Genomic DNA, 24,619 nt, shown 5'->3' with positions numbered 1-24,619 from the left:
GAGGATCTGAAGAGTGCCTATGGTTGGCTAGCCCAGCTGAACCTAAGTGGTGGCTCAACACCTGACGTGAGGTCCATACTAGGACGGGATTCGGGGCCAAAGAAGGAAGTCCATGGCTATAGGAGAAGGTTTCACGAAGGATGTCTGGACTTCAGGCGGCTCTCTTGAAAGCTGTTTATTGCATAGGCGAAGTTACAGCATTTCAGGGAGTGGGTATCCAGAGCCAACCCTACAGCTGCCAGCTCCAGCTGTAGGCATACCTGAAGCCGCTTGCTGTTCAAGTTACAGAGCATTCTATACTTTTCTTCACAGAGTATCTTAACACATAACAACCAATAAGCACCATACACAATACCTTTACATTTGCCTATAGCCTATCATAGCTACTACCATCACCATATTACAGTCATTATTACCCAATCACAAGAGTAAGTTACAATTTAAGCTTCCAGTGGAAAATTCTTAGACCTTTCTTCTTCTTGCTACATCAACATTTCTTGTTTGCCTGCCATATCTTTCTTTTTGGTAAAGACATGTTTTCTATTTACTTATGCTCTTCCTGAGACTTATTTACTTGGTGAAAAACATGTCTTTGTTTGTAATCACATACCTCTGTCCCGCTCCTAAAAATCTCCTTCCAACTCATCTCCAACCTTTGCCTTCTCAGTTACTCAACGATCACTGTTTCAGCAAAACATCTTTTACTCTATATCAAAACTTGCTTTCATTACTATCTCATCCCCAGCTTCTACATTCACAGACCTTGCTGCCAAGCCTACATACCTGTGAAACTTTCTTACCAAACTCTCATCCTCCACAACACATGGCCACTTCATTCTTCTCCAACAGGCACTTATTGCCTAAACAGGACAGGGCGGGTCTATGTAGGAAAAGGCGTTTGTCAATTGACTTTCCCTCTGGCTTTAAACAATTGGGTTTGGACCCACAATTGCCCTCCTTACAATTGTTCCAAATATCAAGGCAAATGCAATCAAATAGCTGTTCAGCTCACTAATGGTAGCTGCATAAGGTGTTCTTACCACACTTACCAAAAATATTTGAAAGCCTGTACAGCAATGGGGAGGGACAAGGGGTTTTTTTGACCACCTGTTTTTAAGCTGTCCCCACAAAAATTCCACAAGTAGAAGACATGTTGTTTGTGATTAGCAGTGGGAATGGCAACACCGGATTGGACTCAAAGCCTTTTAGTGAGTTCTGCTCCAAATCCAACCAAGCAACTTGCAGATGTAAATGTAGATGGGAACCCTGTGTGGGAGCTTGGAAATGCAAATACTGTGACCCTTATGGTGGGGCAACTATTGTTGGAGGACCGTTAGGCCAGGGAATCCTGCTGTATTTTGACCCACCAATTGATGACCAAGGGTAGGAAGGCCCCTTTGCTAATGGAACACGGGCTTGGAAAGGACATGATTGGATTTGTGGCCAACATGCTTAGCTCAGGTTACCTCCAAACTGGTCAGGGATATGGTATATGGGGTATATTAGACCATTGTTCTTTTTGCTACTACAAGTTCAGGGAAATTGCTTAGGAATCCAAATCTGTGATGATTTAATTAGAGAAAAGCAGCCAGCTGATGCAGCCCTGGCTGCAGGGAGCACCCCAAAACGGGGAAAAGACGAATGGTCACCAGAACGAGTTACGCAACACAATGGACCAGCCACTTGGAAACCTAAGGAATTAATCCCAGATGCCTGGGAACCCATTTATCATTTGAATGAGATAATTAGGTTACAAGCTGTCTCGGAAATAATTACCAACCAGCCAGCCACAGCTCTTGACCGTCTTGCTGACCAACCCACTTCAATGAGGAAAGTGGTATTTCAACATTGGATGGTATTAGATTATCTGTTAGCAGAAGAAGGAGGAGTTTGTGGGAAATTAAATGACTCGAGCTGCTGTTGGCAAGCAGATGACAGCGGAAAAGTGGTCAAACAAATAACAAAGGAAATAACCTCAGCTCATGGACCTGTCCAAATGTTGAAAGGATGGTAATGGGACATGTTTTCCTGGCTAACTGGCCAGCTATGGGCTAAATGAATACCATTTCTCCTCTTCTATGCTATAGCAACTCTAATCTTTTGACCATGCGTGACACCATGCTGGGTGCAGCTCTTTCAGCAGGTGGTCAAAGGGATGCCGGTAGAAGCCATGCCTACCTGATCCAGAAATGACTACAAAAGGACAGAAAAGGATGTCACTGCAAATAATAGCAAAAGCCAAGAAGACTCAAGAAGAAAAATATAAATCAATGGTAATTAAGGTTTGTAAAGACAAATACAGATCAAATAAAAAGAGGAGGGATTAAAAGGAATGAGATGGATGAGTCTTTACAAACAGACCATGTGAATCGGCCTGTAGACAAGGCTTGGAACTTATGGGTAGTGAAGTAACAGAAGAAACTATTAGTTCTCTAGAACTGTTGCTAATCAACAGGGACTGTTGATTAATCAAGGCTGTGTTAAATTCCTGGACCTAGAGCAAGGCAACAAAGACTTAATAGAATTAGGAATGGTTTCTTTTTCTTTCTTTTCGATGGAAAAATGGGGGTGCATATTAGAGGGGGACATAGAGCAGGCAGTTCTGGAAGTCTGTATCTCCCGAATACCTCAGCCAGTGGGGAAAAGGAAGAGGGTGCTGTGGCTGGGAACTTGGCATCAAAAGGGGGCTGCATCCCGCAACCGTTTGACAGACCCCATGGGAAAAGCCCCAGGGACTCTCCCTGTAGCCGAAGAATGTTGCAGGACTCCTCTGTCTCCTTTTCGGACATCAACCTCAGGCATGGTGGATTAATTTTCCCTAACGGCAGCGACCTGCTGCGTGGTCTCCGTGCTCCTCCCCAGCCCCCCGGGAGGTGTCAAATAGTTGCCGGCGGCTCCCACCGCGCGTTACAGACGGCTGCGCGGCCCCGGGGCTGCCCGCAGTGCTCCCCTGCCCCGCCAGGGCTGGCCGCGGGCTGCGGAGCCACCTCGCCACCAGCGCGGCCAGGGCCGGGGCCCTTCTCGACAGCAGCCGAGGGGCTGCGGAGCGGGCGGCTGCGGGACGATCAGCTCTTTTATGCCGCGCGGTGCTGCCGCCTCCATCTAGCTCCCCATCGCGCCGCCGGCCGACCCCGCCTGGCGCGTTCACGCTCGGCCGCGCTCGCCGCCCGCCCAGCCTCGCCGGAAGCTCTCCCGCCCGGGCCGTGCCCCGGCTCCGCCTGCGGCTCGGCAGGGCCCGGCCGCACGCGTGCTGCGTGGCTCGGAGCACCCGCGTTGCGCCGCAGGCGACGGGGAAGGCGGGGCGGGCCGGCGCCATGGTGGTAGCGCGAGGAGAGGAGCGCCCGGGCGGGGCGGCGAGTGGCGCGGCGGTGAGCGCTTCTGCTTGCTGTCGCTCGGCTGCCGCCCACGGCAGGTGCCGTGTGACCCCGCGGAGCGGCGGGGCCGGCCGGGCGGTGCGCGGCGAGGCTTTCGGCCAGCGGCGGCCGCAGCGACAGTCTGCCGGCACTGCCCGTGCCGGTGGAGAGAGCGGGGATCCGAGGCCGGCCTTCCTAGGGTAACGAGGGGCGACCGCCTTTGCCGTGCTGCCCTCCGTGTAGCACGTGGCCGATTCCGGAGAACCCGGGGTCTCCGCAGCGGCGCGGGCGGGAGGGAGTGAGGAGCGCGGTCAGTGCCGTGCTGGCCGCTCCCGCCCAGCGCTGCGCTCCGCCGAGGCGTTTTCCCGCCCGTCCTGGGAAGGACATAAGGGACTCTGAAGTTGGAGCTTAGCTGTCAGGGGGAACAACTTCCCTCCATTGGTGACCTCCTTTTCCCTCTGATTCAGCTACCTTGTAGGTGCGGTGGTGCTGAAGAAGGGTGGCGGCTTGGCACAGTTGCTGGCATAGGTGGTGCGAGAGCTCCACGCAAGGAGCTTGGAGTGGCATGTGTGAGGGTAGGAGGGTACAGCACCCGTAGCTGAAGGGAAAAAAGGTCAGGGCATGTCATCAGCCGCAATCATGCTAAGTTGTTCATCTTTGCAAACTGCTTGCTGAGTTGTTCCTTTCTTAGGTAATGGGGGTTTGTATCAACCAGAGCTGCATATGGTCAGTATTTGCAGAGAAGGTCACTTGGACTTTTGTTGAAGTGAGTGTAGCAGTTTCTATGGCATTCTGCAACAAAAGTGACAGGTCTCTCTGTGTTCCCCAATTCTTAACAGAAATGAAGTTAACTGTCATACATGAAATCCCTATTTGTGCTTGGTCTTTGCATATTAAGTGCTTTAATTAATTAGTTTTGAGTTAATTATTTTTAAATTGAATGTTACAATTAACCCATCAGCCCAGGTACAAAAATCCAGTTCCATTATCAGTGTTTTAATTTGTTTAAAGTAGTTTATTAATAGAGTTGCACCCTTCCCAGTTAAAATTTTCCCAGTTAAAAATCACAAACTTGCCCCTTTTCAAGCTACAGACCACTGGTACACCATAAGAGTTACCTTTCCTGTGTTTACTGTATACTTTTACAAGTGTTTTGAGGTGTGTTGGATGTATTTTAATACTTTTTGTAGGTGTTTCACTTGCATTTTGATTCCAAGGCCAAAACCCCACCCAGTCTTAATAGCCAGCAGCTATTTCTAGCTACAGAGCCATTACTCTGCAGGCAAGTTCCATGACAACCTGAATACCTGAATTTTAATGAAGGCATTGTTTTCCCTTATCTCAAACTGATACCACCCCCCCAACAACGATGAGCCATTGGTGGACAGAGATGATCCATCAAAGGGAAAGCACCAATCGCCTTGGACTGAAGGGGCGGCCTGTGGGCGGGGTGTGGGTGGACTGGGGGCGGACTGGGGGCGGAGCAAAAACTATAAAAAGGACGAAGCTGAGAGGCGGGCTCTCTTCTCTTTTCCCCTCTTGCTCTCTCCAGACTAGCTGTGGGAGACATCGGTGCTGGGCATTAAAAGCCTTACCCCTTTTAAGGGGCTTTTAGTAATTTTTTTAAGTCAGCCCAGCACTGCAAGTTCTTTTTCTCTACCTGAGGTCTAGTGCTGTCTCAGCCAGAAGATCTCGTATCCCTGCGCTCCTGGGGCATACCATCTACTGAGCCATAGGATCCCAAATTTTTATATTTTTCTGATTTCTGTAATTTTTCAATTTTTCTGTTTTCAATAAATTAATCTTTTTAAGAGTTGTCGCATTTCTCACATTAACAAAGCCCTGAAAAGAGGTTTTACAAAACTTCAGGGATTTTTTCCTACGAGTACTGTAGAGACAACCATAGTCACCTTGTCTTTCCAAAAGTGAAGGTTACATTTTTTTGTCCAAGAGCATCAAGTGCTTTTGATCAGTGTTTGTGTGCATGCGTTAGCCTTGTTCTTGTTCTTCCTTGGAGAACTTTCACAATACTCAGATGATCTGTGTCGGCTGCAGACTGCAGTGGTGAGCTTCAAGGCTTCCAGCAGAAGGGAGATGCTGTCCACGTTTTGGATTCTCCTTAGTCTGAACCTTCAATGTCCAAGGCTTCACTTTTCAAGCAGTTGGAAGAGCTCCAAATGAAGATATGAACAGGTCTTAATTGACCTTGTCACCGCCTCAGTTGGTCAGGTAATGCTGCGCACTGGATTTAATTGCCTAGTGCAAGATGTGCTCAAAATATGTAAGAGTATCTCCTCGATTACCCTCCCAGAAGGGTTTGAATGGAGAACAAGGAGTTCCGAAGACAGATATTTGGTGTATGAGAACTAGAACTTAGTTGATTGCAGGGCACTACATGCACAAATGTCTAAGGAGGAGCCATCTTTTTATGTCCCATCTATGCTTGTTCTCATTTGAACTCCTGAACATTCTGGAGGTTGGTTTTGTTAGGGTTGTGGCTGGGGAAGGGGTGGTGGTGGGGGAGGGGTGGGTGTTGTTTCTGATCTTTTTAATTTCCAGAATAGCTTACAAAGAACTTGTGCCCACAACCAGCAGTATGAAGCAATGCAGGTATAAAAGAAGGTCACCGAAATGTCGGATAATATGAATCTGAAAGCGCTTCAGTATTTTACCCAGGAGTTTCACTGCAACAAGGTGATTGTCCTTCACAGAAATGTAGTGGCAGGCTTATGCCATGCTAGAAGTGATGACCTTTCTCTGCCCCAAATTGACCAGCAAGATCTTTTGGCTCTTGATTGAAACCCCTGAGCCAGCTGTGTTTCAGGCTGCAGAAGCTGCAGGTGTTGTGGCAGACGTGGGGTGCAGCACTGCCTGCCTGTCCCGACCTGGCGCACACCGGTGGCAGCCGTCAGCGCCCGGGGTCCCCTGTGCCACCCACGGCAGGGCTCTGCCTGCCTGCTTCGCACCCCTGGTATCCTCAGGGAAACAGCGGACTACTCCATCTGCTTTAAAAACAAACAAGCAAACAAAAAGCCCACTGTAAAAATATGTAAAATCTTGAAACTAATTCTCAGCACTTACTCGGAGTTTGTTGATGGCACAAATGGATTTTGGATAATCTGGTACTGCTAGTACTACTTTTAAATTAGGTTCCTAAACTTCAGAAAGGAGAAGATGGTGGTCACATACCCCTGAGGAATGTTTGAAAAAGTAAGAGTGCTCAGTCATTTAAAGGTGGCCAGAAAATGGGTGTGGCAGTGGAGTGGACACTCTGGGAGTAGGTAGCCCTACGTCATGTAACGACATGCACTTCAGTGGGAATTTTGCATCAATACCAAGAGATCGTGCCATGATGTGTTGCATAACAGCAAATTGGGCCAAAATTCTGCTGACTTTGATCAAGGTGGACAGGCCACCTTCACTTAACCCAGCACAGGGACATAAATCAATGATGTTTGAAAAACAGCCATGAAACATAGTCCCTTTAATTTATTGGACTGTTGCAAGTCTGCAAAGCTCTGTTGACAGGTCATTGGAAGTAGCTGTTGGAACCTTACTGCAGTTGGACACTTTGTCAGTCAGCATCACCAGGAGGCTTAACGGTTTAGGTTGAGAGATGGTGCATGTTTTTTTTCAGAGGAATGGCCCAGTGAAGAGCAGTGTTCACTGCCATGACTGACGTTGTAGCCTTCTAGAGAAATCTTGGTTCATTCAGAGAGAACTTCCTTGGTTCTGCTGGTTTGGTTTCGCAGCTGGAGCAAAGGTACAGCACTGGAAGCAATTCCTAGGGCAGAAGCGGGAGCTATCCAAAGCTCTGGACTTTGTTGTCCTCAGCACAGTGTAAGTGAGCGTAGTCTAATTGGAGGAGTGGTGAGCATCAATGATATCAGATTTTTTACAAGTTCTTAATTCTGTCAAAACAAGAAAGAAGAAGAGTGATGAAGATGAAATCCTTTCCTCTTAAATCTGCCTACGCAGCAACTTCAGGGGTAGTTGTAATGTGTATTCACCTATTTTGAATTGCCCAAAACCAAGCCTAGAGATGCTTCAGAGACAGAGTCAGAGAAGCGGGTATTTGCTTTATTTGGCGCTGGGTGCGTGGGGGATCGCTCCTCCTAACACACACACACACACACACACACGCAGAGCACTCCATACAGTCCAGCATTATGTGTAAAATCTATGAATATTCATCACATTCCTTGGGATAGGAGTGGTTCTAGAAATTACTTCTCGGAAGTCATTAATATCATTAGCATATGTGCCATGCATGCCCTGTGTACGCTGATGGGCACACTGAGGAAGGCTCCTCTTCTTCCTCGGGGGTCTTTCTGATGAAGATCAGTAGTCTCCGTCACAATGCACTTTTTACCTTTCTTTCTGGAGCATGCAGAGTTCTTCACTGGATGATTCAACGATCTCTGTTCTGGTTTTCAAAAGATCCTGTTCCTCTTATCTTGACAAGATTAAGGCAAATCCTGCTGCTTAGGTTTTGTGATTAACATTTGCTGTCTCTTAGTAGTTCACTCGTGTTTACATGAGTAAACTATGGATCAACCCCCTTCTCAATTTTAGCACTGAAAGGATATCAGAGTCATTTAAAGAGATGTCTCCTGTGGAGTACTATAAAACTGCCATCATGGTAACACGTTTTCATACAGTAGTTTTAGCACAGAAGTAATAGATGTACAATCTTGGATGTTTGATCCTGCTGGCTCAAGAGCCAGTGTTGAGCTTTTCTCTTTTAAATCCAGTCTTAGAGCTCTGCAGGGATCACTGCAGCATGACGTTGTGACAAGGGGATGCCGATTCATGCATAAACCTTTGATCTTTCCTTATATCTTCAAGCAGCTTTGAAAACCAGTGATGATCTGGCATGTTGCGACTTGAGAGTCATGGTAAAGGTTTCACCAAACACTTTGTAATATCATGCTACAGCTTTCATTCCTAAGGAAATAGCATTGAGCATATCGCTGGCAAAATGCTGAAAGAATGAGCCAAAACCAATATCCTTTAATGGGAAAGATGGAAAACATTTAGATGTGTTTATTTGAACTAAAATTCCTGTGGACCAAGCCTAAATGTATTTCACACTAAATTCTTAGAACTGATTTTAAGGGAAGAAGTGAGAAAGATGAATTCACAAGCGGAATTTTCAGCAGCATAATATTGAACATTTATTAGTAGAACAAAGGCATATCACAGCACGGGAGCACTTAGCAATATTGCTAGAGGCGTGGCTCCATTCATTTTACTGTGAACTTAAGTACTTCTTTAAACATAGTCCTTAAGCCTAGAAAGTAATTTACACTTCACTCAACTTTCCCCCCTCTGTCTCTGCCCCCTTGCGCCAGCACACGCCAGCACGCTGCCGCCTCGGTCCTCTGGATAGCCCCAGAATTGAAGGCAGGCACCCCCCTCCGGTGCCTCCTCAGTCTCCAACCTAATTTGTAGTTGACAGTTTCTTTGGGAGGTGTGAGTTTTGATGAGATAACAGACTTCCTGGGATGCATGCAGTTCATCTTCTTTGTTTCTTTAAGATGTCTTGGGTTCTACCTCTGTCATTTCTCAAAGGACATTTATTATCACGTGTTTATTACGACGTTTCCCAACATGTTACCACTCTTTTGAAGTTACAATTTACTCTAGTCTTGTTTTTACTTAACTATATTTTACCTGTTTCTACATAGTACATTATCACTTCTAAATGTTAAAATCATATATGCGAAAGACAATATTTATCGTTCACTCATTTATCACAGGAGGAATGTGTTAGCTGCTTGTGTTGCAGTTCACTTGTAATCCTGGTCTATTACCGCAGGCCTGGTTCCTACGGTATATCACCATGTCCCGCAGCCATAGGGAGGAGGAGGAGAGAAGACCCAGCAGGCAGGAATTGTGCAGCAAGATTTATTCATTTAATTATTTTACAAACTCTTTTATAGACTTTTTTCTTCATAATCTATTTGGACAAAGGATCAGCTCCCCCTTGGGGGGATTGGCTAAAATCCTAAAACATCCATTGTCAAAATATTTTTCTACTATACCATAAACAAGACTTTCCAAGGTTGCAGGTGGCTTGGTTGTTTACATACTCTGCTACCTCTTCTGTGAGAGAGAAAAGTCTCTCACGGACTTAGAGAATAGCAAGAAAATCCTCGCTCGCAGCATTTTTGTATCTACATTGGTCCTTCTCATTTCCTTTTCTCTAGAACACATTTCTCAGGCTCAGTGAGCAGATGTGCATGCAAGTGGTTTGGTGTGTCCTTGTAATTCAAATAGTCAGGATCAGATGGGTTTCTGCAGTGAAAGGATACAATGAAACAGGGATATAGCCTAAAGCGGGAACTCCTGTGATTTTGCTCCTCTCCAAACATTTCTCCTCTCAAAATGGATCTCTGTAGGAAACTTGACACATTCTTCTACTCCTGAGAGTCATTAATAAAGAAACCCGGGGTGTTTATTAGGTGACAGTGCTGTTCCTGCTGTGCACCTTTGCACCTGGCTCACAGACCATTTTCACACAGCCGTGGTCCAGAATGCGGGCAGACAAAAACCCAGCAGTTTTGTCTTGCCTACTTGACTTTTCAAATTCTTATTATGTGATTATTGCATCATTTTGTCCATAATATCTGAAATAATTTGCCATGCAGTTTTGAATACAGTGCAAATACATATTTTACTCTTAGAAATTTGAAAGTGAGTTACATTTAATAGTAGTTTGTGAGTAGTATGGCAATCAGGCCTTAAATATGTCAATCAGGCTTGTAAATAAACCCATATTATCAGTCAATCTCTTCAATCTATTCATGTGTTTATATGGGATTTTATTCCTAACGAATAGAAAACTCGAAGCAGTGGCAAAGAAGGGGGGGGTGGGGCAGCAGCGGCCCGGCTCTGAGCGGGGCAGGGAAAGGCAGGCTCGGGATCCCAGGGTTTCTCACCTGAGGCACCCAAGCAGATGGTGAAGAGTCCCTCTTTTAGTGAAGGTAGACTGTTAATAAGGTTCCAATGCTGTTGCAGCAGTGATTACTGCAACAAGCATATTTCAAACCAGGAGTCCCGTCGAAACAAAGTATATATGGACAGATTCGTGGTAGATGTTTCAGAGATGTTTATTTCTCCAGCCGCATGGCCGGGGCTCAGCTCAGGAACTCTGCAGTCACGGGACCCGAGGGTCCTTGGCGTTATTAGGGAACCCAGACCAACCAATGGGGAACAAACATGACCAGGGGCAGGGAAACCCCGTGTCTCCCCCTCAGGGCGCTCTCCCAGGGCTCCATGGCAGGGGGGAAGGGACCCCAACATCTCACCCGTTTTATTTTAATAAAAGGAGAATGAAAACAACTGGATAAACATAACAAGAACAGTTTCAAGACAAAACAAACCACCCTCCTGAGTTTTTAAATGTGCAAACAGATTCTGTGGAACATCTTAGGGCTGACAGAAGGGAGACAGAACTCTCCGGGCATGCTTTGTGGGGAAACTGAGGCAGGAGAGGGTTTAATTTCTTCTCTCCCTCTTTTCATTCCCCCCTCGGCATCGGAGAGTGTGGGGGTTTTAGTTTAGTCTTAGGTGTTTTTTCTGTTAAAGGAATTTTCTCCCATATGCATGTTGCTAGGGGACAAATAGCTGTACTTAAGAAAGACAAAAAGGGGAGTGGGGCGGACCTGGCTACTCCTTTTGTCTACACCTGGGTGTGGGGTCAGTTTGCTCTGAGCGTCCGGAGAGAGAAGCTGCAGAGAAAGGAGCTGCTGTTTCTTTTTGGCCGTTCTTCTCTTCCTGCTGGAAACAACGCCAGGACCCCAAAAGCTGCTTTTCCTGCCCTGCTGGAGGCCGAGCTGTGGCTGCCCTGCCCCGCTGCTGCTGCTTCGAGTTTTCGCTACGCTGTAGCCCTGCTCGCCCTGCCTGCCTGGGCATCCGTGGGGGTTCTCCCATCTGGATACATCTCGCCTGCCACCCGGGATTTGCGTTCGTCCCTGCCGCTCTAGCCTGCCGTTCTAGCCTGCCGTTTCCAGCCTGCTGCTCCTGAGAGTCCGGGATCGGCTGCCCAGGGGTTTGTGAAGCTCCTTTGTTCCATCCCTTCCCGGGATCCCAGGGCACCGGTGCCGCGTGCTCCCCGAGCTCGCTCCGGAGCGCCCCCTGCAGCCGCGGGGGAACCATCGCACCTGCCCTGCTCACCGGGAGCCGCCAGCGCCCCTGCCGGCTGCGAGCGGAACTGCACCCGAGGGGAAAGGGCCTGACAGCCGAGAAGGCTGGCACTGGGTTTGTGTGTGCTGTTACTGTCATAGTTGTTGTTGTTTTGTTTGACTGGTTATATACATATACATATATATATATATATATAGTAAAGAACTGTTATTCCTATTTCCCACATCTTTGCCTAAAGGCCCTTGATTTCAAAATATAATAACTTGGAGGGAAAAAGGGTTATATCTGCCACTTCAAGGGGGGCTTCTGCCTTCCTTAGCAGACACCTGTCTTTCAAAACCGAGACAGATCTTGGCGCCCAATGTGGGGCCTGAGGGCATTAAGAGGGAGAGGTGAAAAAAAAGGAATAACAGTTCTTGGATAACTTTATTTTGTGTGCCAGATATAGGAACCTTGTTAGGCTGCACTATGTGGTCTAGTTTACCCTGGTTCGGGTGGCATGTGGCCGTAGCTATATTCTTCCCCTTTGCAGCTCCTTACTTGAATATGGGTCCTCTGACTAAGGCTACCGTTGCTGTTATCCAGCTTGCGTTATGGGTCGAGAAGGTGAGGAATTCATGGGTTTTTAGCTTCCTCCGGAATGTGGGCACATGGATAAACGGCTATCACACACTGAGCACATGTTTTTGGGGTTATGTTAACAATGGTACCTTCTGTGAGGAAATGACACCAGGGGAAGTTTTCCCCCAACCCCTCAACCAGTTCTTCGGGCCCACCCCATCAATTTTCGAAGGGTTTAAATTCCCTCTGAATATTAACCATCTGCTGCTGATAGGCCTACTCTCTTTAGCACTCAAGGATAAGTTGAGATTGGCTTGGATATCTACCCGGACACCAGCCCCAGAGACTAGAGATCCTGCCCCAGAACCTGACGTGGCCCCAGAGAGTAGAGTTCCTACCCCAGAGCCTGATCCTGCCCCAGAACCTGACATGGCCCCAGACACAAGAGATCCTACCCCAGAGCCCTATCCTGCCCCAGAACCTGGCATGGCCCCAGACACTAGAGATCCTACCCCAGAGACTGATACCGCCCAACAGTCCACCTCAGAAATGGACTACCCAAACTGGGTGGGGGTACTGGCAAAAGGGATGCAAGAGATGTGCCAAGAGATGGGTCAGGTGCGCCAGGAGATGTGCCAGGAGATGGGCCAGGTGCGCAAGGAGATGTGCCAGGAGATGGGCCAGGTGCGCCAGGAGATATGCCAATTGCTAAGGGAATACACCTCCTCAGCTAGTGAAAAGCCCTCTCCCTGCCCCAAAGAGGGTGAGTCCGATGGTGCAGCAGTAGAACCCACGGATGTTACAACCGTCCAGGCTTCAGCTGAACCACAAGGACAACCACAGCCAGCAGCAGTCGCCCCTGTGCAAAGGAGGAAGTGTAAGACCAAATCAGTACGACCAGTTAATGATGATGGGCAACCAGGGCCCTCACAACCAGCAGGAGAGCCAGAGCCAGAAATCATCACTGAGTCCCTGTCGTACGACAGTCTCCGTGCTATGCGAAACGACATTGTGCGAAGGGGGCGTGAGCCTTATACCACCTGGCTGCTTCGGCTTTGGGACCTTATGGGCACAAGTGTGCAACTGGATAGTGGTGAGGCAAGGTATCTGGGATCGTTGACCCAGGACGCAGGTGTGGACCAGGTATTTGTGAGGGAGTCAGGGCCCCTTTCTCTCTGGGAGCGGCTTTTAATGAGTGTGAGAGAAAGGTTCATTCACAAAGAAAGAATGCAGGAGTATCATCATAGAATGCAGTGGAAGACACTCGAGCAAGGGATCCAACAGCTAAGAGAGGTGGCAATATTAGAGGTACTCTTTGGGAGGGATGGACAGCATGATAATGACCCCGATAAGGTCAGGTGCACAGGACAGATGATGTGGAACCTGGCAAGGCTAGGGCCATCGCAATACACCACCTTCATTGCAACGATTGATGCTGACAATACCCGAGAAACCGTGGGCTCTGTTGCCAGCAAGCTCAGGCATTATGACAGCATGATCAATGGCCCGCTGAAAGCTCATGTCTCTGCTGTGGTCCAGGACCTCAAAGAGGAGATGAAGGAGATGAGGAAGGAAATGAGGGAGGAGATGAGGGAGGAGATGAGGGAGGAGATGAGGAGGGTCAGTGTGGCACCAGTGCGAGTCACAGGCCCCCAAGTCAGAGCCCGTCGTCCCCCTGCTAGAGAGAGAGGGTACACCCCACTAGCTGAGCTGTGGTTTTTCCTGTGTGAGCATGGGGAAGACATGAGAAGGTGGGATGGGAAACCCACCTCTGTCCTGGCAGCGTGGGTGCGTGAACTCAAGGAGGGAGGCACTAACCAAGGGGGTTCCACCAAGGTGAAGGTAGCCTCAGCCTCCCGTGACCGAGCTGCCAGATATTACAGAAGGGAGGATGATATGTCGGATCCCCTTGAAGGTACCTCGAGCATGTACACCCAGGGAAAGAATGATAACCAGGGCTAGAGGGGCCCTGCCTCTAGCCAGGAAGAGGCACAGGAGAACCGAGTTTTCTGGACGGTGTGGATCCGATGGCCTGGCACATCAGAGCCACAAAAATATGATGCATTGGTTGATACTGGGGCACAGTGTACTTTAATGCCATCGGGACATGTGGGGGCAGAACCTGTATCCATCACTGGGGTGACCGGGGGATCACAGCAGTTGACCCTTTTGGAAGCTGAGGTGAGCCTGACTGGGAAGGAGTGGCAAAAGCATCCGATTGTGACCGGCCCAGAGGCCCCGTGTATTCTGGGCATAGACTTTCTCCGGAATGGCTATTACAAAGACCCAAAAGGACTCAGGTGGGCATTTGGTATTGCTGCTGTGGAGGCAGAGGGCATTAGGCAATTGAACACCCTGTCTGGTCTATCTGAGAATCCTTCTGCAGTTGGGCTCCTGAAAGTGGAAGAGCAACGAGTGCCAATTGCCACCTCGACAGTGCACCGCCGGCAGTATCGGACAAATCGAGATGCTGTGATCCCCATCCACAAGATGATCCGCGAGCTGGAGAGCCACGGGGTGGTCAGCAAGACCCACTCACCCTTCAACAGCCCCATCTGGCCTGTGCGCAAGTCTGACGGGGAATGGAGATTGACTGTGGACTATCGTGCCCTGAATGAAGTGACTCCACCGCTGAGCGCTGCTGTGCCGGATATGTTGGAGCTCCAGTACGAGCTGGAGTCCAAAGCAGCGAAGTGGTACGCCACTATTGACATTGCCAATGCATTCTTCTCTATTCCTCTGGCAGCAGAGTGCAGGCCTCAGTTTGCCTTCACATGGAGGGGCGTGCAGTACACCTGGAACCGACTGCCCCAGGGGTGGAAGCACAGTCCCACCATCTGTCATGGACTGATCCAGACTGCACTGGAAAAGGGTGAGGCTCCAGAACATCTGCAGTACATTGATGACATCATTGTGTGGGGGAACACTGCAACAGAAGTGTTTGAGAAAGGAGAGAGAATAATTCAAATTCTCCTGCGAGCTGGTTTTGCCATCAAGAAGAGCAAGGTCAAGGGACCTGCCCAAGAGATCCAGTTCCTGGGAGTAAAGTGGCAAGATGGACGGCGTCAGATTCCCACTGAGGTCATCAATAAGATCACAGGAATGTCTCCACTGACCAGCAAGAAGGAAACAGAAGCTTTCCTAGGCGCCATAGGTTTTTGGAGGATGCATATTCCTGAGTACAGCCAGATTGTGAGCCCTCTTTACCTGGTTACCCGCAAGAAGAATGATTTCCATTGGGGCCCTGAACAGCAACAAGCTTTTGCCCAAATCAAGCAGGAAATCGCTCATGCTGTAGCCCTTGGCCCAGTCAGGACAGGACCAGAGGTGAAGAACGTGCTCTACTCTGCAGCCGGGAACAATGGTCTGTCCTGGAGCCTCTGGCAGAAGGTGCCTGGTGAGACTCGGGGCCGACCACTGGGATTCTGGAGCCAAAGCTACAGAGGGTCTGAAGCCAACTACACTCCCACAGAGAAGGAAATCCTGGCAGCTTATGAAGGAGTCCAGGCTGCCTCAGAAGTAATTGGCACAGAGGCACAATTCCTCCTGGCACCCCGACTACCGGTGCTGGGGTGGATGTTCAAAGGAAAGGTTCCCTCCACGCATCACGCCACCGACGCTACTTGGAGCAAATGGATTGCCCTCATCACGCAGCGCGCCCGAATTGGAAACCCAAGTCGCCCTGGGATCTTGGAAATAATTATGAACTGGCCGGAAGGTGAGACTTTTGGGTTATCTTCTGAAGAAGAAGAGGAGCAGGTGACACGTGCTGAAGAAGCCCCACCATATAACGAGCTACCAGAGAGTAAAAGACAATACGCCCTCTTCACTGATGGTTCCTGCCGAATTGTAGGTGCTAGCCGGAAATGGAAAGCCGCTGTATGGAGCCCCACACGACGAGTTGCACAGGCTACTGAAGGAGAAGGTGGATCAAGCCAATTTGCTGAGCTCAAAGCTGTCCAATTAGCTCTGGACATAGCTGAAAGAGAGAAGTGGCCAAAGCTCTACCTCTACACTGATTCATGGATGGTAGCCAATGCTCTGTGGGGTTGGCTGGAAAGGTGGAATAAGGCAAACTGGCAGCGCAGAGGAAAACCAATCTGGGCTGCTGAAGAGTGGAAAGACATTGCCGCTCGGGTAGAGAAGCTATCCGTGAAGGTCCGTCATGTAGATGCTCACATCCCCAAGAGCTGGGCTAATGAAGAACATCGTAGCAACAAACAGGTAGATCAGGCTGCGAAAATAGAGGTGTCCCAGATAGACTTAGATTGGCAACATAAAGGAGGGCTGTTCCTAGCTCGATAGGCCCATGATGCCTCAGGTCATAAGGGCAGAGATGCCACCTATAAGTGGGCACGAGACCGAGGGGTGGATCTAACCATGGACAGTATCTCCCAGGTGATCCATGACTGTGAGACATGCGCTGCGATCAAGCAGGCCAAGCGGGTGAAGCCTCTGTGGTACGGTGGGCGATGGTCCAAATACAAGTATGGGGAGGCCTGGCAGATTGATTACATCATACTGCCTCAAACCCACCAAGGCAAGCGCTATGTGCTCACAATGGTAGAAGCCACCACTGGATGGCTGGAGACCTACCCTATGCCTCATGCTACTGCCCGGAACACCATCCTGGGCCTGGAAAAGCAAGTCCTTTGGAGGCATGGCACCCCTGAGAGAATCGAGTCTGACAATGGGACTCATTTCAAGAACAGCCTTATAAACACCTGGGCTAGAGAACATGGCATTGAGTGGGTGTACCACATCCCTTACCATGCACCAGCAGCTGGGAAGGTTGAGCGGTGTAATGGATTGCTTAAAACCACCTTGAAGGCACTGGGTGGGGGGACTTTCAAAAACTGGGAGATGCATTTAGCAAGAGCCACCTGGTTAGTTAACACCCGAGGCTCCACCAGCCGAGCAGGCCCTGCCCAATCCGAACCCCTACAAACAACAGACGGAGATAAGGTTCCAGTGGTGCACATGAGAGGTATGCTTGGAAAAACTGTTTGGGTAAAGTCTGCCTTGAGCAAAGACAAACCCATCCGTGGGGTCGTTTTTGCTCAGGGACCAGGTTGCACCTGGTGGGTGATGCAAAAGGATGGAGAGACCCGATGCTTACCACAAGGGGACCTTGTTTTAGGGTGAACTACCCATGGCTCTGTACTTGTATCACTATCAGCATGTACATTTGTATATAATTTGGGTAATGCATAGATTTATATGGTTAAGAAAAAAAGTTAAGTTTCATGTAACATGTTAGTATGGGAAAAAATTTGGGGTGGATAATGTTGGGGTTTTAGTTTAGTCTTAGTTTTTTTTCTGTTAAAGGAATTTTTTCCCATATGCATGTTGCTAGGGGACAAATAGCTGTACTTAAGAAAGACAAAAAAAGGGAGTGGGGTGGGCCTGGCTACTCCTTTTGTCTACACCTGGGTGTGGGGTCAGTTTGCTCTGAGCGTCCGGAGAGAGAAGCTGCAGAGAAAGGAGCTGCTGTTTCTTTTTGGCCGTTCTTCTCTTCCTGCTGGAAACAACGCCAGGACCCCAAAAGCTGCTTTTCCTGCCCTGCTGGAGGCCGGGTTGTGGCTGCCCTGCCCCGCTGCTGCTGCTTCGAGTTTTCGCTACGCTGTAGCCCTGCTCGCCCTGCCTGCCTGGGCATCCGTGGGGGTTCTCCCATCTGGATACATCTCGCCTGCCACCCGGGATTTGCGTTCGTCCCTGCCGCTCTAGCCTGCCGCTCCAGCCTGCCGTTTCCAGCCTGCTGTTCCTGAGAGTCCGGGATCGGCTGCCCAGGGGTTTGTGAAGCTCCTTTGTTCCTTCCCTTCCCGGGATCCCAGGGCACCAGTGCCGCGTGCTCCCCGAGCTCGCTCCGGAGCGCCCCCTGCAGCCGCGGGGGAACCATCGCACCTGCCCTGCTCACCGGGAGCCGCCAGCGCCCCTGCCGGCTGCGAGCGGAACTGCACCCGAGGGGAAAGGGCCTGACAGCCGAGAAGGCTGGCACTGGGTTTGGGATTGTTTGCTGTTACTGCCATAGTTGTTGTTGTTTTGTTTGACTGGTTATATACATATACATATATATATATATATATATAGTAAAGAACTGTTATTCCTATTTCCCACATCTTTGCCTAAAGGCCCTTGATTTCAAAATATAATAACTTGGAGGGAAAAGGGGTTACATCTGCCACTTCAAGGGGGGCTTCTGCCTTCCTTAGCAGACACCTGTCTTTCAAAACCGAGACAGAGAGGAATTGTCGGGAAATGGAATTGTATAGGGAAGCCATGGGGTGAAAAACGGATTAGGAATAAACTGGGGATAGGGTAAACTTAGGAAGGGTTTCATATTGGGTATAGGGTAAAAGGGGGAAGTAGGCTGTGGGTAGGGAAATTGCTGGGATGGATATTGTTTATAATTTTGTGCATAACGGCTGCCTTTGACTGGAATACCCCCAGGCCCAGTAACATTTGCTGCTTGTAAACCCTTCTTTCCTTGCACTATATCAAATTGTACTACTTCCCTATCTCCTACACTTTGCAGGTAATTTTTAGGGTTATTCCTTTTAATGGCAGTTCTATGGATGAATAGATCTTCCCCTGTATCATCTCGTGTTATAAATCCATAGTTGTTTTTTACATTGTACCATTTCACAGTTCCTGTGACTTTCGTGGCTACAACTCCTCCTATCACATGCTTGCGTGTTCATCATGGGTGCCGGTCCCGCGTGGCCGCCGCCTCGCTGACTCCGACATCTCGGCTGGGCCCCCGCCTTGCGGCTGCTCCGTGCTCTCCGAGCGGTGCTGCTCCGGCGCGTGTCTGGGCTCTGCGCGGCCCCGCGTTGCCATCGCCGCTGGCTCTGTGCCCTGTGAGTGGTTCCGCTCCGCAAACTCCACGCTGCTTTGAGAGTGGCCCCGTTCCGGCTCGGTGCTGCGCGGCTTCTCATGTCGCTTCTCCCTCCACAGGGCTCTCCGAGCCGTGTGCTCAGAGCAGCCTGCCACGCCGATGCCCGGTTCCTGGCTGCTCGTGGCCCACGGCACCCGCGGCGCCTGCGGCATCGCTCTTTCACTCGCGGCCGCATGGCCGGGGATCCCGAGACAGGGATGGGGTCCGCGATAAGGCGCGCGCTCCCGAGGGGGCCGGGCACATTCAGCGCAGGCACCTCCGCCGGCGTGTGCCACAGGGATGGCGGCCGCGCGGCCTCAGCCACGGGACTATGGCCATCCTTTGCTTTAATAGGACCATATAAATGCTCCTGAATAGCTCCACTGACTACCATGGATCCACGCAAGGGTTCAATCACTAATACATGTTCTGTTTGATCTTTCATCTCCCGCAAGATCTCGTCCCAAAACCACCCCTGACAAGATCCAGGAGGTTCAATATCAAAAAGTAACTCTCGAGAAATATAGGAGAAATTTTCGAAAAGCCAGTTAAAAAAAAGTTCTAGATCTCCCGGTTCCATTACTTTTTTGTTTTGTTGTTCAAGGATTCCTTTTACTTATAGGTACATTTCTTTCTGTGGCTCAGAGAGCCCCATTTCCCACAATTCTTCCATAGTCCAGAGAGACTATCCAAACCAAGATGAGAAGAGAGAGGTCTAGAGTGGGTTTTTTTACTCACGAATTGTCCTCAGGGATTGGTATCTTGCTCGCATTCCTCCACCAGTTTGTCGCAGCAGGGATTACTTCAACAAGCATATTTCAAACCAGGAGTCTCGTAGAAACGAAGTATATATGGGCAGATTCGTGGTAGATGTTTCAGAGATGTTTATTTCTCCAGCCGCATGGCCGGGGCTCAGCTCAGGAACTCTGCAGTCACGGGACCCAAGGGTCCTTGGCGTTATCAGGGAACCCAAACCAACCAATGGGGAACAAACGTGACCAGGGGCAGGGAAACCCCGTGTCTCCCCCTCAGGGCCCTCTCCCAGGGCTCCATGGCAGGGGGGAAGGGACCCCAACACAATGCAACGGCCGCTCTTACAAACAGAGCTGCACTCACGGTAGAAGAAAGGCAGCAGGAGACGGAATCCTGCAGTGGTGACGAATTCTCCCCACAGCCACCGCAGCCTCTCTCCCCTCTGAATGCTTGAGAGAACAAGAGCTGGGGGCTGCATGCAACCCCATTTTCCCAGTCCAAAGTTCGCTGTATCTCTGCCCTCCACGAGACACCTCAGCTAAAGAGAGTAGCCAGCTGCATCCCTCCCCTGAGCAGTGACAACTTCTTTTGTCTCTCTTAAGTGTCCAGTCGTTATTGTCTCCTAGCGTATGGGGGAAAGCTCCTTAAGAGAAAAAAAAACCCGAAAAAACAAAAGGAGAACTACTAAAACCCCAACATACGGGTGATTCTCACTTTCCTTCTCTGTAGTGGATGGAAGAGATGGGGCAGATTGCTCGGATGCAAGAAGCTGATTTTATTGATACAGAACTGAGTATTTATACCTTTTCAGCAGTAACTAAAAATAGATTCTTATATAAGCAGCAATCACTATAACAACCATATCTATGTTTCTTAATAACATTGCAAAACTACAAGCTAGCATTAACTGACACCAAGCATGCCGTTCCCTTATACTAGCTATTTCCTGGTAGGCCGTACTGCCTGCCATGGTTTGCGGCCTAGCAGCGTTAGCGCGTCCACTTCTGACATGAGTTTAGCAGTGCTCTCACTTCTGCTTTCTAGCTGTATCTCCACACTTCTCAGCTACATGTAAAAGCACATGCTCTCAGTATCGTAGAGTCCTTAGGGAAAGCAAACAGCGGTTCCGCTTCACACTGCTAAATGTGCCAGGACAGAAAGCTTTCACTGACCTTGCCTTGCCTTTTCCTTGCAGCCTTTCCTCTTCAGAATGAAACATAGATTTAGAAGAAATATAAAGATTTTAGTTATAGGCTAGCTGTGTTGAGATTAGTTAGAATAGGAAGGAATTTGGGCCCAGTGAGAGTTAATTAAAATAGTTAAGAGAGCTGGACCTGAAACGGGTTTTAAGATGTTAGTAACTGATTACCAAATAACTGATGATCTGTCATTTGCATGTTTGCTTAGCTGTGCTTAGAACGAGGAATAGAAACTTTGATAAGTTGGTGTAGGGAACAAGGATAATTACCAATTTCCTCCCTTGGTGGGAACCCATTCAAAAGTCAGGCAAGAGGAAACTTAGAGGTCACTAAAGTAATTAGGATTGTTAAAGTTCAAAAAGGCAAAAAGGTCAAAATGAGGAAGATGAGTTACTTCATCTTTCTTGGGACCACTGACCCAATTCAAGACCACTGACTCCATTCAGGACACACACTATGCATGCTTAATGACATTTAAGCTCATTTCCTTATGAAGTGGAGAATGGGAGGTGTTAATGTTACAAATATGCATTTGTATTTTGGATATTCATAATATTTGGAAGTAAAAAGTGTCGTGTTTGCTTGGATCGGGGCCCTGCGTCTTAGGGAGCTATCCCACGCAGTGCCTGGTGCCAAATAAAACATGCACTTTCTAACTCTAAACTGTTAGAGAGTTTTTGTCCGTCTCAGTTGTATATCGATATTAGATCGATATTCATATTTTGGTAAACCATTTTGGTGACTCTGCTGGGGCCCTGCTCTATCTGGCCAAGGGGCCAGGGGCTGGGGGACCCCCCCTCGGGCACTCGCCCCACATGTTTGGGGAGCGGGGGCTCCTTGATCCTCTGACACCGCAGGGAGAGACCAGGACCTGCTGGAACCACGGACAAAGAGGTATGTTTTAAAATTAAAGGGGTACCTTAAAGAAGGCAGCTTGTAAGACACAGTGGGACACCCTGTGCAAAGCGGAAGCCTGGGAGAGTTTGGTTTTAAGTGTCTGCAGAAAGCATAGTAATTTTTTAATGGAGCGGGTAACGGCTCCAAAGGTTCATCTCCCGTAAGGGCAGTAGAGCTGCTTCTGTTTCCCAGGGAGGGGAACGAGGTACAGGGGCGCTGCCTTTGGTCTCTCGTGGAGGAGAGCCAGGAGTGCAGAGCGGGTGGCGGGGCGGTGCGTGTGGCTGCGGAGTTTGAATGGTTGCAAGAACTCCAGCTTGCTTTGTTCTCATAGAGGGGAGCGAGGACCGTGGGGTTGCACACCGGAGGTATCGGCGGGAGCGCTGTCGGCTCCGGTCCGGTCGGTGGCTTAAAAGCAGCATTGGCTTGTAGTTTGGGATACAAGTGGTGAACAGAGAGAGAGACTAACTTTATTTTGAGTGCTGTGCGCATGCATTAGGGACGCGCCACAGGTCTACAGGGACCGCTTTGGGTTAAAGGGTACGGACCCCCTAGGCTGTGCAAGCGCTGTAAGGGTATGATGGCTGGGTTATGCCAAAAGGGTTTGTTGGAACTGTGAATTAGCAGTGTGTTGTGTGTGTTTAGTTTGTGAGAGTTTGTATTGTGGGTGTTTTGATTTGTGTGTGTTTGGCCCGGATCAGCCACGTATTTGTATGAAAAAGTTATAAAAGTTTGTGTTTAGTGGAGTTGAGGAAGGATTTTTGTGCTTGACAGAGTGGAGAGATTTTTTTGTGTCTAGAGAGTGGGATGCAAGAAAAGAATTAAGTAGAGTGCATGAGCTTTAAGTTGTGTGAATGGCAGTGGTGAAATTTGGTTAAGGTATTAGAGAAAAAGCGGTAATTAAGTGTTTAGAAGTTGTTAAATTTGTGTTTAAAGGAGCAAGCGGAGCTAGTTTGAAACTATGTCTGGTGTCACTTTGGCGACCGGCGGGGTGATCTGAGTTTGTAGCTTCGGATTTTTGTTTTGTAGGTTTTTAGTATATTTTGAAATGTTTGATTGTAAGTGAGTTTAAATTTGGTTGTTTGGTTCGGGGTGACATCCAGACCAAGGGCTAATAATTTTAACCTTAGCAGTGAGGCAGAGCGGCGTAGCATGTAGTGTGGGCTCAAGACTAAACCCCCCCCCCCCCCCCCCACTCACTCAGCAGTGCAAGCGAAGCGGTAGGGGCTAACCCCCCCCCCACTCGGCAGAGTGAGTGAGGCGGCAGCACAAGCTGGAACTCGCTAGCTTGCCAGATTTGAGCGGAGCCTTGCGAAACCCCAGCAAAATTTTTGCTTGGGGTTGCGAAAGGCTTGCGGTGGGTTTTATAAGTTTAAAATTGTTGGTAGAAGTGCTTTGAGTGAATTGTTTCAAGCATTTGAATGTGTGGAGTGAGTTTTATGTGCTGTGTGAATTTTTTTTAGATTTGAATAAAAAGGAGGGGGGTTTTTTGAGTGGTGGAGTGTGTAAGTGTGTTGTGAAACAAGCTTTTTTGTGAACTTTCAAAATGGTGGCAAACAAAAGCAAAGAGGTTCCTAAAAGTATCCCTCTGGGATGTGTTTTGACACACTGGAAAAAGATGGTGAATCATAGTGGTGCAGAGACCAAGAGGGAGCTTATTAAGTTATGCACCCAATGGTGGCCGCTTTATAAACTGGAAGGGGGTATGAAGTGGCCGCCTTTTGGTACACTGGATTATGAAACATTACTGCAACTAATGCTTTTTCTTAGACATGAGCAAAAATGGCCAGAGATTGTTTATGCTGAATTATTTTTCACTCTCCAAAATCAACCTGAGTGACAAAAAGAGTTTGGGTCAGACCACCCTCTGATCCCTTAGTATGGGCTTTTTAAAAGGATAACAAAGTTAATAATGAAAAACCTAAGCGATGTTGCGGTGCATGTTCGATAAACCAGAGATGTACCCATCCTGCCAAGGTATATCGGGTAGAAGCCCAAGAACAAGAAGTGGCAGATCTACTTAAGTCACCCCCTAAAAAGGGAGATGGGGGAGGGGTAGCAAATGATACAGAATCAGAGTTACCATCATCTCCATCCCCAAACCCCGCTCCACTTTCTAGTTCATCTCCCTCTGGGAAATCAATAACAACTAACCTCTACCCACCTTTACCGAGCAGCGACAGCGAAGAGGATGAATCACCCTCCCCACAGGGTCCTATAACATTAAGGACCCGGGGGCATACTAAAAGAAATATACAAGCACCTTTAAGGGAAGCAGTAAATCATGAAGGGATTCCTATATTAGTTAAAATCCCCTTTTCTATTATAGATCTAGAAGCCTGGGAAAAAGTGGCCAGAAATTACCAGAGTGACCCAATATTGGGGTTGCTAAGAAATTTAAATTTATGGTGAACCAACACAATCCTGATTGGGCTGATATCCAGTTACTGCTTGATGCTCTACCTGAATCAGAAAAGCAATTAGTTATAAAGACAGCTGTGAATATGGCTGAAGATGATTGCAGGATAACACAGGAGGATGTTAAAAAGGTACTTCCTCTTCAGGATCCAGAGTGGGGCCCTAATGAGCCAGATGAAATGGCACAGTTAAAAAGGCACTGGGGATTCATAATAAAAGGGCTAGAAAGAGCAATCCCTAAAGCCATAGACTGCTCAGCCCTGTATGCTATGAAGCTGGGTCCCTCTCAAACACCTTCTGAATTTTTAGACAACTTGCGAGATGCGATGCGTCGCCACACCACCTCGGATCCTGGACCGGAAGAAGGAGTGCAGCAATTGGTAAATTTAGTTTTAGGACAATCCACAGGAGAC

The 24,619-nt window shown here is 48.6% G+C and overlaps 1 protein-coding gene across 1 annotated transcript in view; it reads right to left on the bottom strand.

The window, feature by feature from the left end:
• The window catches only part of LOC309583825 (serine/threonine-protein kinase pim-1-like), a gene marked incomplete at both ends in the record, with an annotated part of 68,775 nt that extends 48,110 nt beyond the window's left edge, over nucleotides 1-20,665 (bottom strand). Inside the window, one exon of the mRNA XM_082299652.1 lies at nucleotides 20,656-20,665. Coding sequence (XP_082155778.1) covers nucleotides 20,656-20,665 — 10 coding nt within the window. The remainder of the gene's footprint in view (nucleotides 1-20,655) is intronic.
• Between the last annotated feature and the right edge of the window lie 3,954 nt (nucleotides 20,666-24,619).

Source organism: Coloeus monedula, assembly GCF_965178545.1.
Source record: "Coloeus monedula genome assembly, chromosome: 33".
NCBI classification, from domain to species: Eukaryota; Metazoa; Chordata; class Aves; order Passeriformes; family Corvidae; genus Coloeus; species Coloeus monedula.
This window is presented reverse-complemented; position numbering and strand designations above follow the sequence as displayed.